Source organism: Nerophis lumbriciformis, linkage group LG22 (assembly GCF_033978685.3).
Source record: "Nerophis lumbriciformis linkage group LG22, RoL_Nlum_v2.1, whole genome shotgun sequence".
Classification (NCBI taxonomy): domain Eukaryota; kingdom Metazoa; phylum Chordata; class Actinopteri; order Syngnathiformes; family Syngnathidae; genus Nerophis; species Nerophis lumbriciformis.
The window spans coordinates 20,948,088-20,964,958 of NC_084569.2; the positions used below are offsets into that span (position 1 = coordinate 20,948,088).

The 16,871-nt window shown below is 42.5% G+C and overlaps 1 protein-coding gene across 12 annotated transcripts in view; it reads left to right on the top strand.

Moving 5' to 3' along the window:
- Positions 1-497: 497 nt before the first annotated feature.
- Positions 498-16,871, top strand: part of cacna1aa (calcium channel, voltage-dependent, P/Q type, alpha 1A subunit, a) — a 271,996-nt gene continuing 255,622 nt past the window's right edge. For all 12 annotated transcript variants that reach the window (XM_072915681.1, XM_072915688.1, XM_072915690.1 and 9 more), the window contains exon 1: positions 498-1,520. In XM_072915681.1, the coding sequence (XP_072771782.1) occupies positions 1,199-1,520 (322 nt within the window). In that variant the 5' untranslated portion in view covers positions 498-1,198. The remainder of the gene's footprint in view (positions 1,521-16,871) is intronic.

Sequence of the window (16,871 nt, forward strand, 5' to 3'; positions counted from 1 at the left end):
ACTGTCAACTGAGTTTCGTTTTTTAATGGTGTCTGCTGGTGGTGTGCCTCCGGATTTTTTCAACGCAAAAAATGTGCCTTCGCTCAAAAAAGGTTGAAAAACACTGGCGTAATAGACCTACATTTGAATCGTACATCGTTTGAATTTCGATAGGTGTTTAATTAAGTTTGATACATTTTTTATTGTTTTGATTGTCTTTTAATGCTGGCTTTGGCAATGTATGCCCATTGAAGAGTGAGTGAGAGAGTGAGAGAGTGAGAGAGTGAGAGAGTGAGAGAGTGAGAGTGAGAGTGAGAGTGAGTGAGTGAGTGAGAGAGAGAGAGAGAGAGAGAGAGAGAGAGAGAGAGAGAGAGAGAGAGAGAGAGAGAGAGAGAGAGAGAGAGAGAGAGAGAGAGAGAGAGAGAGAGAGAGAGAGAGAGAGAGAGAGAGAGAGAGAGAGAGAGAGAGAGACTATAACCAGGACTTTGAAGACGTCTCTTCAGCACTGGATGGTCTCTTCAGCACTGGATGTGAGATTAGACTTTTTTTAGGGACACGGTGAGGGGACTCTATGCCCGCCATGAGAGGGTGTCAGGCGGTGTAAGGCTCGTCTTTGACGCCGCTCCGCCCGTGGATGGCTGCGCTGGTGTTGCAAACCAGGGAGGATGCCGCCGTTCAACGCTCTCATCGCCGCTGCGACGGCGTGGACATTTTAAAAAGCACCCACGGTATTTTACATTTTTTAAACCAATGATTGAACCAATTCGATTCCCCCCTAAACATTGCGGGTGTTTTTTTTTTGTGGAAATAATGGTGGCGTTCCATTAAGTGTGTGAGGACGCGGTGGTTTCCGCAGCATCCAAGCGGCTTTTTTTTTATGTGATTTATTCACCGTGTCGATTTAAAGGCGTCTAATGACATGTTGTCATGACAGCGGAGGAATAGATCCCGTGGAAGCCCGTGGAGCAGATCTGATGCAGGAGGCATGACGGGCCATGGAGGAGGATCGTGTTGAAGAAGCTCCGAAAGGACCGCACGTTTGATTCCCCGCGCACCCACGCCTCGGTGAGGTGGACTCAATACATGGGCCCCCAGGTCGATCGTTAAACCCACGTGAGACGTTCGAACCCGGATGGGATGTAATGTTGTGTGGCCGTGGAGCTGAGCACCGGTCTCCTTCTCCGCTGCTTCGTCGAGATTGGCTTCTGGTGTCCGGGGAATGGCGCGCTTTGGGGACGAGGTGCCGGCCAGGTACGGCGGAGGCCCCGGTGGAGGGGGCCCCGGCGGCCGTGGCGGCGGCAGGCAAGGAGGACCCCACGGACATGCGCACGGACACGGGCACGGACATGGCCCTGGCCACGGCCCGCCGGGGCCCGGGGCCCAGAGAGTGTACAAGCAGTCTATGGCGCAGAGAGCCCGGACTATGGCCTTGTATAACCCGATACCAGTGCGCCAGAACTGCTTCACCGTCAACCGCTCCTTGTTCATATTCAGCGAGGACAACTTTGTGAGGAAATACGCCAAAAAGATCACCGAATGGCCATATCCTTTTACGCCTAATGGAGATCAGGTAGGGGGGGTCTAACAAGCATGCCAGACCCACGTCACTTATGGCTGCTGACTACAGGATTGTAGTAATTTACTCTTAATTAAGAGGTGCCCCCTTTTTATGAGCTGTTGATCGGCATCAATCACTGCTGTTAGTAATTCAACGTCACATCACGTGTAAGCTTGATGTATGATCCCCCAGTCGTGTGCGTGTAATTGTGTTGTGATGCAGATGGAGGGGGGGGGGGGGGGGGTCGGGGGGTGTCTAGGGGGCGCTGCTGGTTGCTGATGTCAGCAAGTACTCACTAGGAAGAGAGAAATGGAGGGGCTGGGTGATACCAGAAGAGAAGAAAAAATAACCAGCTAATCAGCAGGGATATTCAACTGGTAGCCCGGGGGCCAAATCCGGCTGGGGAATGACACCATACAGGCCCCGGAGTTCAGTTCAAAACAAACCTTTTTGCAGCAAATTCCTTAAAACGCTATAGAGTGCTATTGTTGTAGGGCTGGGCGATACAGACGAAAAAGTATACCTCTATATTTTTTCTTAAACTCGATATTCGATATATAAACTATATTGGCAAAAATATTTGGCCACCCATCCAAATGATGAGAATCAGGTGTCCTAATCACTTGGCCCCGGTGTATGAAATCAAGTACTCAGGCATGGAGACTGTTTCTACAAACATTTGTGAAAGACTGGGCCGCTCTCAGTGATTTCTGTCATAGGATGCCACCTGTGCAACAAATCCAGTCGTGAAAATTCCTCGCTCCTAAATATTCCAAAGTCAACTTTATTATAAGAAAAGTGAAAAGTTTGGGAACAACAGCAAGTCAGCCACCAAGTGGTAGGCCATGTAAACTGACAGAGAGGGGTCAGCGAATTCTGAAGCGCGTAGTGCAAAGACTTTAAGCACAGTCAGTTGCTGCAGAGCTCCAAACTTCATGTGACCTTCCAATTAGCCCACGTACAGTACGCAGAGAGCTTCATGGAATGGGTTTCCATGGCTGAGCAGCTGCATCTAAGCCATACATCACCAAGTCTAATGCAAAGCGTCGGATGCAGGGGTGTAAAGCACGTTGCCACTGGACTCTAGAGCAGTGGAGACACGTTCTCTGGACTGATGAGTCACGCTTTTCCATCTGGCAATCTGACGGACCAGTCTGGGTTTGGAGGTTGCCAGGAGAACGCTACATTTCGGACTGCATTGTGCCGAGTGTGAAATTTGGTGGAGGAGGAATTATGGTGTGGGGTTGGTTTTTAAGGAGCTGGGCTTGGCCCCTTAGGTCCAGTGAAAGGAACTTTGAATGCTCCGGAATACCAAAACATTTTGGACAATTCCATGGGATGGCACTTCAAGTTCATATGTGAGTAAAGGCAGGTGGCCAAATACTTTTGGCAATATAGTGTACCTCGATATATTTTTTGGTGAAAGTACACATATAGAGATATTTATTTTTGAGCGAGATTCACTGAAATTGAACTGAATGACAACTCTACTGTAAACAGTCAGTGGCACTTTTATTAACCCACTTAGTCAAGATGGGTATTAACAGCACATCACAATACAAAGGTCCTGGGTTCGATCCTGCGCTCAGGATCCTTTCTGTGTGGAGTTTGCATGTTCTCCCCGTGACTGTGTGGGTTCCCTCAGGGTACTCCGGCTTCCTCCCACTTCCAAAAACATGCACTCGGGGATAGGTTCATTGGCAACACTAAATTGGCCCTAGTCTGTGAATGTTGTCTGTCCTGCGATGAAGTGATGGATGGATGGATGGAAAATAAACTGTTTAAGTAGTACAGAATTACATAGCATAAAAAAAATATAAAAATATTCTTTCTACATAAAATTAAAAACATAGCTGTGCAAATATTACAACATGTCTCAAACTCAGATACAAAATACATTTGCAGGCAGGCACTTTTTAAATCCCAGTCGACGACGTAATGGACACACACGTACTACGTTAAGTGATCCGCGCAGAGTAAGTGACTTTACTTGATTATGCGGCTATGATCCTCCTCACTTCGTCGTACATTTCGCTTGAAAAGTATTTTTTCTCTTCTCTGACTCTCGTCGTCATTTGGGATGTCTGTTGTGATTTCCCTTCTTGGTTCCACGACCTGCCCTATCTTGCCTCTGATTGGCCTGTCTCTAATGTTTAGCCCTACTCTTAACCAATCGTGACTCATCATAGTAAACCAACCAATCATGGATGTTCTTGTACTTAAACCAACCAATCATTGATCATTCGCGTATATGTTGTCACTCGAACGAGTATGACCATCCTCCTGGTAGGGGTGTATCCCTTTATGGAGGATGCCTGTGTGTGACTTTGTTTTACGTGGGGAGACTGGTGCACAGACAGTCACCACACGATCCTTGACCAAAATCGGGTCAGCGTCCAGTGGCATGGAGTCCAAGACGACTGGGGACCCTTTTCTGCTGCAGCCTTCTCCCGCCATCGCAGCCGTTGTGGTAGTTCTTAAATATACCGTCTTCCGCCTGCTTCGCCGTTGAGGTCTTCACCGTATCTCTGACTAGGGGGCAGTCAGGTACTAGGCCTTTGCCAAGGGCCACCTGGGGTAACAGTAGTAAAGGGGTTAACCTCCTAGTGCCCCAAGACCCCATAAAGGAGCCTCTACTGCCGGATGCACTTTAACGTCATGCCCAGGACATAGCCTATGGAGTATTGCGGGGAAGAACAAGGAACACAACAAATAAGCGGCGTTTGGTCATTTTAACGTGAGAATATCGATATTACGATATTTTCTTAATTCATATCGTGTTTAAAAAGATATCGATACATCTTACAAACTCGGTTTATTGCCCAGCCCTACATAGTTGTATAGAGGAACTTCGACCGCTGTTAGCACATTACCAGATCCTTGCATTTACATTTGAACTTTTCTAACAAGCACAGACCACTGCGGCCAAACTTGTGATTTACATAACTGAGGCGTTCCTCAAGGCACCTCTTTAGGTCCTCTCCTTTTTAGTAGTTTTTTTCCCCCCCATAATGAGATTTATGTAACAAGCTTGTTAACTTCAGATGCAGTCAGAAGTCACTTGTTCAACTTCTTTAGTTTTACTACTCGTGTTCTCTTTTTTCGTCACTCGGGCTGCTCAACCTGTGACCTATGAGTTCAGTTAGAAAAGGTTTGAGGGACTAGCTTTTTTGCTGATGGTCCTTAAAAACAGCAGACCACTCCTATAAGTCTGATTAAATGAATTAGACAAAATCAAATGTCTACTGTAGAGTATGTTGGTTCTCAAGAATATACAATACAAAATAAGACTATATTGATGGGAGAACTCCGCTTTCTGGAAATGTGGCCCCCAAAACCATGCATTTACATATACCTGGCCGGCAGTGTGAATGTGTGTATGGTCTGACAATAATCCCACAATCGCCATCAAGTCAGGTGTGACTAAATAACATTTATGCATGAGAATTGTACCATTGGCTAGGAATGTGTACACCTTTCACATTTGAATCGATACGGTATCAAATCCCAGTATGGGAATTACTGATACTCAGCTGTACCAATTTTGGGTACTTTTGTGTTGATAAATATTGAATGTTTAAAGATATATATTTTTTGTCTTTACCATTCAACACTGAGCTGTGCTGTCCAGTCGTTTGCTTGTTTTCTTACACGTCTGTGTCCCATTTGCAAGTATTAATTAGTAGACTTTGCATACAGTTGCAATGGCAGTAGTGTATAGCAGTGTTTTTCAACCATTGTGTGTGCCGTGAGATATAGTCTGGTGTGCCGTGGGAGATTACGTAATTTAACCTAATTGGGTTAAAAATAGAGATGTCCGATAATGGCTATTTTGCCGATATTCCGATATTGTCCAACTCTTGATTACCGATTCCGATATCAACCGATACCGATATATATAGTCGTGGAATTAACACATTATTATGCCTAATTTTGTTTTGATACCCCGTTGGATTCATTAAACATTGTAACAAGGTTTTCCAAAATAAATCAACTCAAGTTATGGAAAAAAAGGCCAACATGGCACTGCCATATTTATTATTGAAGTCACAAAATGCATACTTTTTTTAACATGCCTCAGAACAGCAATTTGGAATTTGGGACATGCTCTCCCTGAGAGAGCATGAGGAGGTTGAGGTGGGCGGGGTTAGGGGAGGGGCAGGGGTAGGGGTTAGCGGGGGGTGTATATTGTAGCGTCCCGGAAGAGTTAGTGCTGCAAGGGGTTTTGGGTATTTGTTCTGTTGTGTTTATGTTGTGTTACGGTGCGGATGTTCTCCCAAAATGTGTTTGTCATTCTTGTTTGGTGTGGGTTCACAGTGTGGCGCATATTTGTAACAGTGTTAAAGTTGTTCATACGGCCACCCTCAGTGTGACCTGTATGGCTGTTGACCAAGTATGCATGGCATTCACTTGTGTGTGTGAAAAGCCGTAGATATTATGTGATTGGGCCGGCACGCAAAGGCATTGCCTTTAAGGCACGCCCCCAATATTGTTGTCTGGGTGGAAATCGGTAGAAACTCGGGAGAATGGTTGCCCTGGGAGATTTTTGGGAGGGACACTGATATTCGGGAGTCTCCCGGGAAAATCGGGAGGGTTGCCAAGTATGACTGGGAGACGCAACTGCTCTGTACTTCTAACTACGTCCGTGTACCACTCCGTACAGCGGCGTTTTAAAAAGTCATAAATTTTACTTTTTGAAACCGGTACCGACAATTTCCGATATTACATTTTAAAGCATTTATCAGCCGATGATATCAGCAGTCCGATATTATCGGACATCTCTAGTTAAAAATATATTTTTTGCAAACCAGTAATTATAATCCGCAAATGTGCCGTTGTTGAGTGTCAGTGCTGTCTAGAGCTCGGCAGAGTAACAGTGTAATACTCTTCCATATCAGTAGGTGGCAGCAGGTAGGTAATTGCTTCGTAGATGTCAGGAACATGGTTTGTCGTGATCACAATATGTGAGAGGCAGCGTGCAGGTAAAAAGGGATCTAACACTTAAACCAAAAATAAACAAAAGGCGAGTGCCACTAAGAAAAGTCATTGAAGCTTAGGGATGGCTATGCAAAACAAAACTAAAACTGAACTGGCTGCAAAGTAAACAAAAACAGAATGCTGGATGACAGCAAAGACTTACAGCGTGTTTTTAGTCTACTTTATACATGCGTTATCCTTTCCATCCTTACACTTTCCATCCTTTGTAACTGAGCTACTGTGTGGAACAATTTCCCTTGTGGATCATTAGAGTTTGTCTAAGTCTATACGTTAGGTCAGGAAAAAACACAGAGGCTATTTCATCCCTACTAGCCTGTTTCGCAGGTTTCCCTGCTCTTCAAAATCCCCTGAAGAGCAGGGAAACCCGCGAAACAGGCTAGTAGGGATGAAATAGCCTCTGTGTATTTTCCTGACTTAACGTGTATATATATACTGTATATGTATGTATGTATATGTAATATATACAGTATATGTATGTATGCATGCAAACGATTGTGGCGCAACAGCTTAAATATCATAAAAACTTTCCTCATGACTTTATTTTGGAAAAAAAAAAAAGTACATCTAATTCGCCTGTCAGAAGCGTGTCAGCTGGTCACGCACCTAAACGAGTTGACACCCGGCAAAAGTAAGGAGAGAAAGTTGAAGAGAAAGGCATTTTAGGCTAATTTATGCATTTCTTGTTCAAGCCAGTGTAAACTACCCCAATTCTTTTGACATTACTACCTTCGTTTGGACATCGCTTTGTTGATAGTGCATTTGTCCCTGTGAATGTGTTCTCCGGACACTCCAGTTTTCTTCCACATTCCAAAAATATGTATAATAGCTTCATTAGTGACTGTAAATTGTCTGTAGATATGAACGTTAGTGGGAATAGTTGTCTGTATGTGCCCTGCTAATTTGAGTTAGCTTGTCTATGAGCTAGTCCATTGTACATTAGCATTAGGCTAGCAGCACTAGAGCTCAACTTTCATCCTGCATAATTGCTTTGCTTTTTTCAGTTTATTCCAAATTATATTATTAATCTAACATGGTTCCTACATGTATGTGCATTTCATGTGTAAATACAATGCACTTTCTTTGGTGTGATTATTTTTAAAGTGACTTCATTGAGAAGAATATCAACACAACACCTAAAGTTATTTTTTTCAAATATAACTCAAAGGACTGTTTACATATTTGGCAAAGTAAATTGCAACATTCAGGGGGAAAAAAGGGCAGAATAAAGTTTAGCCTGTGTTATGTTTTGCAATAAGCAGCAACAATCGAAACGGCATTGAACAAAGAGCACAGTCTACCAAGTCAAACTCCTTGTGTTAAAGCTGATGGTGATTGAGATTCTGATGATGTAAGAACAACAAATAATGTTATTAATGGTATTATCAATAACTAATAACACTGATATTTGTTTAGCCCAGGGGTCGGCAACCCAAAATGTTGAAAGAGCCATAAATACAAAAAAGTAATCTGTCTGGAGCCGCAAAAAATTCAAAAGATTTATATAAGTGTTCTAATGACAGCAAGACATGATGTAAGTGGCTAATTAGCTACATTAACCTACTAAGAAAATGACTATGTGTCGCAGGCTGACACAAATCTTCGTTGACAGAAATGTTTAAATATAATATCTATTCTACACATTTTTACAACATTGGAAAACATTAGGAAAACTTCTCAGGAAAAATATGGAAAAATAAACCAAATACACAAATATATCTACAAACGAGGAGTTTAGGGCACGTCCGACCGGTAGGAGGCCACGGGGAAGACCCAGGACACGTTGGGAAGACTATGTCTCCCGGCTGGCCTGGGAACGCCTCGGGATCCCCCGGGAGGAGCTGGACGAAGTGGCTGGGGAGAGGGAAGTCTGGGCTTCCCTGCTTAGGCTGCTGCCCCCGCGACCCGACCTTGGATAAGCGGAAGAAGATGGATGGATGGATGGATGGATGGACAAACGAGGCATAATGATGCAATATGTACATACAGCTAGCCTAAATAGCATGTTAGCATCGATTAGCTTGCAGCCGTGCAGTGATCAAATGCGCCTGATTAGCTCTCCAACAAGTCAATAACTTCAACAAAGCTCATCTTTGTGCATTCACGCACAGTATAAAAGGTTTGGTGGACAAAATGAGACAAAGAAGGAGTGGCACACAACACGTCTTTCTGTGGCAGCGTCTGAGAAAGTTATACATGTAAACAAACTGTTGAGTCACAGTCCACGCAACGGTGAATTCAAGGACCGCTGAAATTAGTAGGACAAAACGGCGTTCGCCAAATACTCTCATCAGTGAAGCATAAACACAAACCTATTAAACAGTGGGCTTTCTAACAATTAGAAAGGTTTGTGTCGTGTTTGTCCTCCTACAGAAACCATATTAAAGGCCTACTGAAACCCACTACTACCGACCACGCAGTCTGATAGTTTATATATCAATGATGAAATCTTAACATTGCAACACATGCCAATACGGCCGGGTTAGCTTGCTAAAGTGCAATTTTAAATTTTGCGCGTAATATACTGCTGAAAACGTCTCGGTATGATGACGCCTGCGCGTGACGTCACGTATTGTAGAGGACATTTTGGGACAGCATGGTGGCTAGCTATTAAGTCGTCTGTTTTCATCGCAAAATTCCACAGTATTCTGGACATCTGTGTTGGTGAATCTTTTGCAATTTGTTCAATGAACAATGGAGACAGCAAAGAAGAAAGCTGTAGGTGGGAAGCGGTGTATTGCGGCCGACTGCAGCAACACAAACACAGCCGGTGTTTCATTGTTTACATTCCCGGAAGATGACAGTCAAGCTTTAGCATTGGTCTGTGGAGAACTGGGACAACAGAGACTCTTACCAGGAGGACTTTGAGTTGGATACGTAGACGCGGTACCGTGAGTATGCATGCAGCTGCGGCTTCCAAACATTTGATCGCTTGCCCGTACGTGCGTGCCGCTATGTGCATGTCACATACGTGACTTTGGGGAAAAAAATGTGCTGTATGAACTTTGGGGAGGTGAACGGTACTTTGGGCTGTGGGATTGAGTGTGTTGTGCAGGTGTTTGAGTTGTATTGGCGGGTTATATGGACGGGAGGGGGGAGGTGTTTGTTATGCAGGATTAATTTGTGGCATATTAAATATAAGCCTGGTTGTGTTGTGGCTAATAGAGTATATATATGTCTTGTGTTTATTTACTGTTTTAGTCATTCCCAGCTGAATATCAGGACACACCCGCCTCTCACGGCATCTTCCCTATCTGAATCGCTCCCACTGCCCTCTAGTCCTTCACTCTCACTTTCCTCATCCACAAATCTTTCATCTTCGCTCAAATTAATGGGGAAATCGTCACTTTCTCGGTCCGAATCGCTCTCGCTGCTGGTGGCCATGATTGTAAACAATGTGCGGATGTGAGGAGCTCCACAACCTGTGACGTCACGCGCATATCGTCTGCTACTTCCGGTACAGGCAAGGCTTTTTTATCAGCGACCAAAAGTTGCGAACTTTATCGTCGATGTTCTCTACTAAATCCTTTCAGCAAAAATATGGAAATATCGCGAAATGATCAAGTATGACACATAGAATGGACCTGCTATCCCCGTTTAAATAAGAAAATCGCATTTCAGTAGGCCTTTAAACCCCTTTTTTTTTTCCATTTCCATACATTTTCTATCTATCTATTTTCGAAAAAGTTCCAAGTAGCCACCAGGGCGCCGCTAAAGAGCCGCATGTGGCTCTGGAGCCGCGGGTTTCTGACCCCCGGTTTGGCCTTTTTAAAGAAAATATATGCATCATTGCAAACCAAAATTATCATGTTATATATTTGTTGCCATATTGACCACGCCCCCACCGCCATGCATATAGTGGCAATTTAGGGGAAACCCTATATATGTATGTGTGTGTGTGCATATATATATATATATATATATATATATATATATATATATATATATATATATATATATATATATATATATATATATATATATATATGGGGATAAGTTGATTGGCAACACTAAATTGGCCCTAGTGTGTGGATGTGAGTGTGAATGTTGTCTGTCTATCTGTGTTGGCCCTGCGATGAGGTGGCGACTTGTCCAGGGTGTACCCCGCCTTCCGCCCGATTGTAGCTGAGATAGGCTCCAGCGCCCCCCGCGACCCCAAAGGGAATAAGCGGTAGAAAATGGATGGATGGATATATATATATGTATGTATGTATGTATGTATGTATGTATGTATGTATAAATATGTGTGTGTGTGTGTGTGTGTGTGTGTGTACATATATATATGTGTGTGTACATGTAATTCAATTTTTTCAGAAATCTGCACTGTTTTATAGATGAATAGAATGTGCTTTTTCTACCTCTAGGATATGTGTGATGTTTGTCTGAATCCACATATACTGTACGTGCAAGTTTGCGCTGTAAGTGTTAATGACACTAGTGGAAATGGGAGTAATGATTGTATTGATCGCTACTGATGCTTGAGCTGTGACATAACTACACACACTAATTATGGCTGTTCTGGAGCTACTTATGCTTATGACTCACAGACAAGTCTATTTACTAAAACGACAGAGCCGCTCGCAAACAGTCTTGAGGTCGTATAACTGGGATTTAGTGTCCATAATTTGCTGACATTTACTTGAACATGTTAATAGGTTACTTTGAAAGCAATCCATCAAGCAGGGCTGGTTAACACAGTTCGTTACTGAATGTACTCTAATGGCTGAATCACTAAAGAACATTACGCAGACTGAAAGGGTGTCAGGTTGGTTACTTACATGAAAGTAACTTGCTATTTGTAATGATACTGTGAAAGGCAAACATCTTATCCAAAATGTAAAAATGTAAAAAAATTAGGACACCGATTTGTGGGGCCCCTATAGGTTGTGCTCAAATGGTTTTTATACATGCTATTGTACATTTAAGGCAACACTTTATAATCATTAGACATATTGGCAGTTAGTTGATGTAAGCCATGTTTTTCATCCAATCTTGCTCAAGTTTGACAAAAAACACATTAAGTGTTTTGTAGAGCGTGTTGACAAGTGTGAGAAATTTCAAGTCACTTCAACTTATTGGTGGTAATAACAGCACTAAGATCTTGTGTATTTGTCAGAAAAAAATTCACAGGTATAGTAAGGTACATTTTAGTAAAAAAAAACAAAAAAAAACATTTTGTGTGCAATGGTCCACGAGTTATAATTGACCATTTAGGAGTAGATTTAACTTAAATGCAAACAAGGAAGATGAAAAGAGCATACCCTTTGCTGTTTTAAACAAAGAAGTTAAGTTAAAACATTTTTATCTTTTCACTCTTTTTTTATTATGGATTATTCACAAAATGTAACAAAGGTCCAAAATTGGATTGGCAACTAATCCTTAAAGAGGTGATGATTTTAATCTACGTGTCACACACTTCATTGTGGTGGAGATAATACGTATTGGATTTGCTTTGTTCCTTACCACCACCGAACGGTTTGCTTAGGGAGGGTGTACTTTTAGATGCAAATGAAATTCCTTGCACACTTGAAATATTTACACTATATTGCCAAAAGTATTTGGCCACCCATCCAAATGATTAGAATCAGGTGTCCTAATCACTTGGCCCAGCCACAGGTGTATAAAATCAAGCACTTAGGCATGGAGACTGTTTCTACAAACATTTTGTGAAAGAATGGGCCAGTGATTTCCAGTGTGGAACTGTCATAGGATGCCACCTGTGCAAAAAATCCAGTTGTGAAATTAACTCGCTCTCGCTCTTTCGTATAAGAAAATGGAAGAGTTTGGGAACAACAGCAACTCAGCCACGAAGTGGTAGGCCACGTAAACTGACAGAGAGGGGTCAGCGGACGCTGAAGCGCATAGTGCAAAGAGGTCGCCGACTTTCTGCACAGTCAGTTGCTACAGAGCTCCAAACTTCATGTGACCTTCCAATTAGCCCACGTACAGTACGCAGAGAGCTTCATGGAATGGGTTTCCATGGCCGAGCCGCTACATCTAAGCCATACATCACCAAGTCCAATGCAAAGCGTTGGATGCAGTGGTGTAAAGCACGTCGCCACTGGACTCTAGAGCAGTGGAGACGCCTTCTCTGGAGTGATGAATCACGCTTTTCCATCTAGAAATCTTATGGACGAGTCTGGGTTTGGAAGTTGCCAGGAGAACGCTACATTTTGGACTGCATTGTGCCAAGTGTAGAGTCGGGACCCGGGGTGGACCGCCCGCCTGTGCATTGGCTGGGAACATCTCTGCGCTGCTGACCCGTCTCCGCTCGGGATGGTGTCCTGCTGGCCCCACTATGGACTGGACTCTTACTATTATGTTGGATCCACTATGGACTGGACTCTCACAATATTATGTCAGACCCACTCGACATCCATTGCATTCGGTCTCCCCTAGGGGGGCGGGGGGGTTACCCACATATGCGGTCCTCTCCAAGGTTTCTCATAGTCATTCACATCGACGTCCCACTGGGGTGAGTTTTTCCTTGCCCTTATGTGGGCTTTGTACCGAGGATGTCGTTGTGGCTTGTGCAGCCCTTTGAGACACTTGTGATTTAGGGCTATATAAATAAACATTGATTGATTGATTGAAGTGTGAAGTTTGGTGGAGGAGGAATTATGGTGTGGGGTTGTTTTTCAGTAGTTGGTCTTGTCCCCTTAGTTCCAGTGAAAGGAACTTTGAATGCTCCAGGATACCAAAACATTTTGGACAATTCCATGCACCCAACCTTGTGGGAACAGTTTGGAGCAGGCCCCTTTCTCTTCCAATATGACTGTGCACCAGGGCACAAAGCAAGGTTCATAAAGAGATGGATGACAGAGTCTGGTGTGGATGAACTTGACTGGCCTGCACAGAGTCCTGACCTGAACCCGATAGAAGACCTTTGGGATGAATTAGAACGGAGACTGAGAGCCAGGCCTTCTCGACCAACATCAGTGTGTGACCTCACCTATGCGCTGTTGGAAGAATGGTCGAAAATTCCTATAAACACACTTCGCAACCTTGTGGACAGCCTTCCCAGAAGAGTTGAAGCTGTAATAGCTGCACAAGGTGGACCGACATCGTATTGAACCCTATGAGTTAGGAATGGGATGGCACTTCAAGTTCATAAGTGAGTCAAGGCAGGTGGACAAATACTTTTGGCAATATAGTTTATTTTGAAGACGAACGTCACTGCTATTTTTGAAAATAAACTTTATAGTTGATCTCACTGCATGTTGCACATCAGTGGTAATGTATATACAGTATATATATGTGTGTGTGTATATACAGTGTATATATATATGTATATATACTGTATATGTATATAGCCCCACTCATGATGCTGTTTTACACTTAGAATCGCTGTTTTTGGACCGCGGCCCATTGGCGCGGTTTTCACTTTGGTCTTTGAAACCGCTTGCTGGCTCACATCCAAATGCATAAACCTTATGATTTGACATGTTGGCATTGTTTAACACGAGTATCCAACATTGTAACAGCATTTATGAGTCAGGAAGGAGGAAAATCGCAGTCGGTGCCCTATAATGCTTTTATCATTCTACTTTTTTCGTGCAATGATTCACAATTTACAATCTAAAATACGGTGAAACATAGATTGTATAAAGCTAATGTATTTTTGGTACACGCACCTGTCTTTCATGGCAAGGTGCATGGTTTGAGTTTGATTCCCAGCCAAATTTGCATCAGGCGTAAAAAAAAAGAGAAACTGACAAAGAAATGCCATTTGTAGGAAAAGAAACGTGTGGTATTTTATTGTAAAACTATGAAAACAAATACTGTATTCTTCTTAGTTAAGGAGTATTCACTGCTGGGCCAAAAAAAAAGTCACACACTCCAATATTTTGTTGGACCGCCTTTAGCTTTGGCATGCATTTGCTGTGGCACATGGTTTGATGTAGACATGGTTTAAAGTACAAAACCCAAAACCAGTGAAGTTGGCACGTTGTGTAATTCGTAAATAAAAACAGAATACAATGATTTATTATTTATTTATTTATTTGCAAATCCTTTTCAACTTATATTCAATTGAATAGACTGCAAAGACAAGATACTGAGAAACTTTTTTTTTTTTTTTTACAAATAATCATTAATTTAGAATTTAATGGCAGCAACACATTGCAAAAAAGTTGGTACAGTGGCATTTTTACCACTGTATTTCATGGCCTTTCCTTTTAACAACACTCAGTCAACGTTTGGGCACTGAGGAGAACTATTTTTGAAGCTTTTCAGGAGGAATTCTTTCCCATTCTTGCTTGATGTACAGCTTAAGTTGTTCAACAGTCCGGGTTCTCCGTTGTGGTATTTTAGGCTTCATATTGCGGCACACATTTCCATGGGAGACAGGTCTGGACTACAGGCAGGCCAGTCTAGTACCTGCACTCTTTTACTATGAAGCCACATTGTTGTAACACGTGGCTTGGCATTGTCTTGCTGAAATAAGCAGGGGCGTCCATGATAACGTTGCTTGGATGGCAACATTTGTTGCTCCAAAACCTGTATGTACCTTTCAGCATTAATGGTGCCTTCACAGATGTGTAAGTTACCCATGCCTTGGGCACTAATACACCCCCATACCATCACAGATGCTGGATTTTGAACTTTGCGCCTATAAAATTCCGTATGGTTCTTTTCCTCTTTGTTGCGGAGGACACGACGTCCACAGTTTCCAAAAACAATTTGAAATGTGGACTCGTCAGACCACAGAACACTTTTCCACTTTGCATCAGTCCATCTTAGATGAGCTCAGGCCCAGCGAAGCCAGCGGCGTTTCTGGGTGTTGTTGATGGATAGCTTTGGCTTTGCATAGTAGAGTTTTAACTTGCACTTACAGATGTTGTTGTTCTTAAACTGTTGGACAATTTGCTCACGTATTTGTTCACAAAGTGGTGACCGTCGCCCCATCCTTGTTTGTGAATGACTGAGCATTTCATGGAAGCTGCTTTTATACCCAATCATGGCACCCACCTGTTCCCAATTAGCCTGTTCAGCTGTGGGATGTTCCAAATAAGTGTTTGATGAGCATTCCTCAACTTTCTCAGTCTTTTTTGACACTTGTGCCAGCTTTTTTGAAACATGTTGCAGGCATCAAATTCCAAATGAGCTAATATTTGCAAAAAATTACAAAGTTTTCCAGTTCGAACGTTAAGTATCTTGTCTTTGCGGTCTATTCAATTGCATATAGGTTGAAAAGGATTTGCAAATCATTGTATTCTGTTTTTATTTACCATTTACACAACGTGCCATTTTCACTGGTTTTGGGTTTTGTGGATAACTAACCATGATGGGGTATGAAGGGAAGGAAAGGATGAGTGATGATAGTGCCACAGTGTATTCGACACCTCCTAATAAGAACATTTTTTAACAATGCGTTGCTATAACATTTACCCTATTGGAAATATGTGACATAAAATGTGCATGTATAACAAAAGTGCTTTACCATAGTATAACAGTATGATTGCTCATTTCAATACCACAGAATCCTGTATGTTTTATTTAAAGTAATGACATTTATAGTCCCTGACCAGACCCATGTTGTTTTGTAATTCAAGACCTAGAATCAGCAATTTGAATGGAAATTGCTAAGTATTTCTTAATGCACTAGATGCATGGATTTATTTAAAGCCCTTTTAGATTTGTGAACTGACTCTTAATACCAGGGCCATCCAGATATATAACAATGTCTCGATTTAGAGTCATTCATCTTTTGTCATTGCTGTTCAACTGAATTTAGGAATAGAATGTTAATATTTCATATATATTATTTAAAAAAAAAGATCCCCATTCTATTCAACCTCTTCCGTTTTAACCCTTGTGTGGTGTTCGGGTCTGTGGGACCCGTTTTCGATTTTTATTAAAAGAAAAATTATACAATTAATTAATTTTTCAAACTAAGACTCACTGGCTTTGACTCATTTTCTGTGAAGAACATTTATCAGAATACATATTTAATGAACACACACCATACACCACCCCTACATATTTCTATTACATATAAGATGTCCGGGTCCACTGGAACCGGGGCTAATAGAGGTGTGGAAATTGATGTTCTGTGTAACACACACACACACACACACACACACACACACACACACACACACACGCACACACACACACACACACACAGGAGGAGGACAGAGTGTAGGTACACAGAACATCAGAGGGTCAAATGTGCGAGGAAATGAGAGCAGACATTGTTGACAAACAATGTTGGAACCTTGTGGGGGAACCGCAGGTGCAGAAACACAAAAGAAGAATCCCTGTGGGATGCAGAAACTGGCAGAGAAATTTCCATGCAATGTTCATATTGTTGTTACTCAGCCAGTGTTTGTGGGTC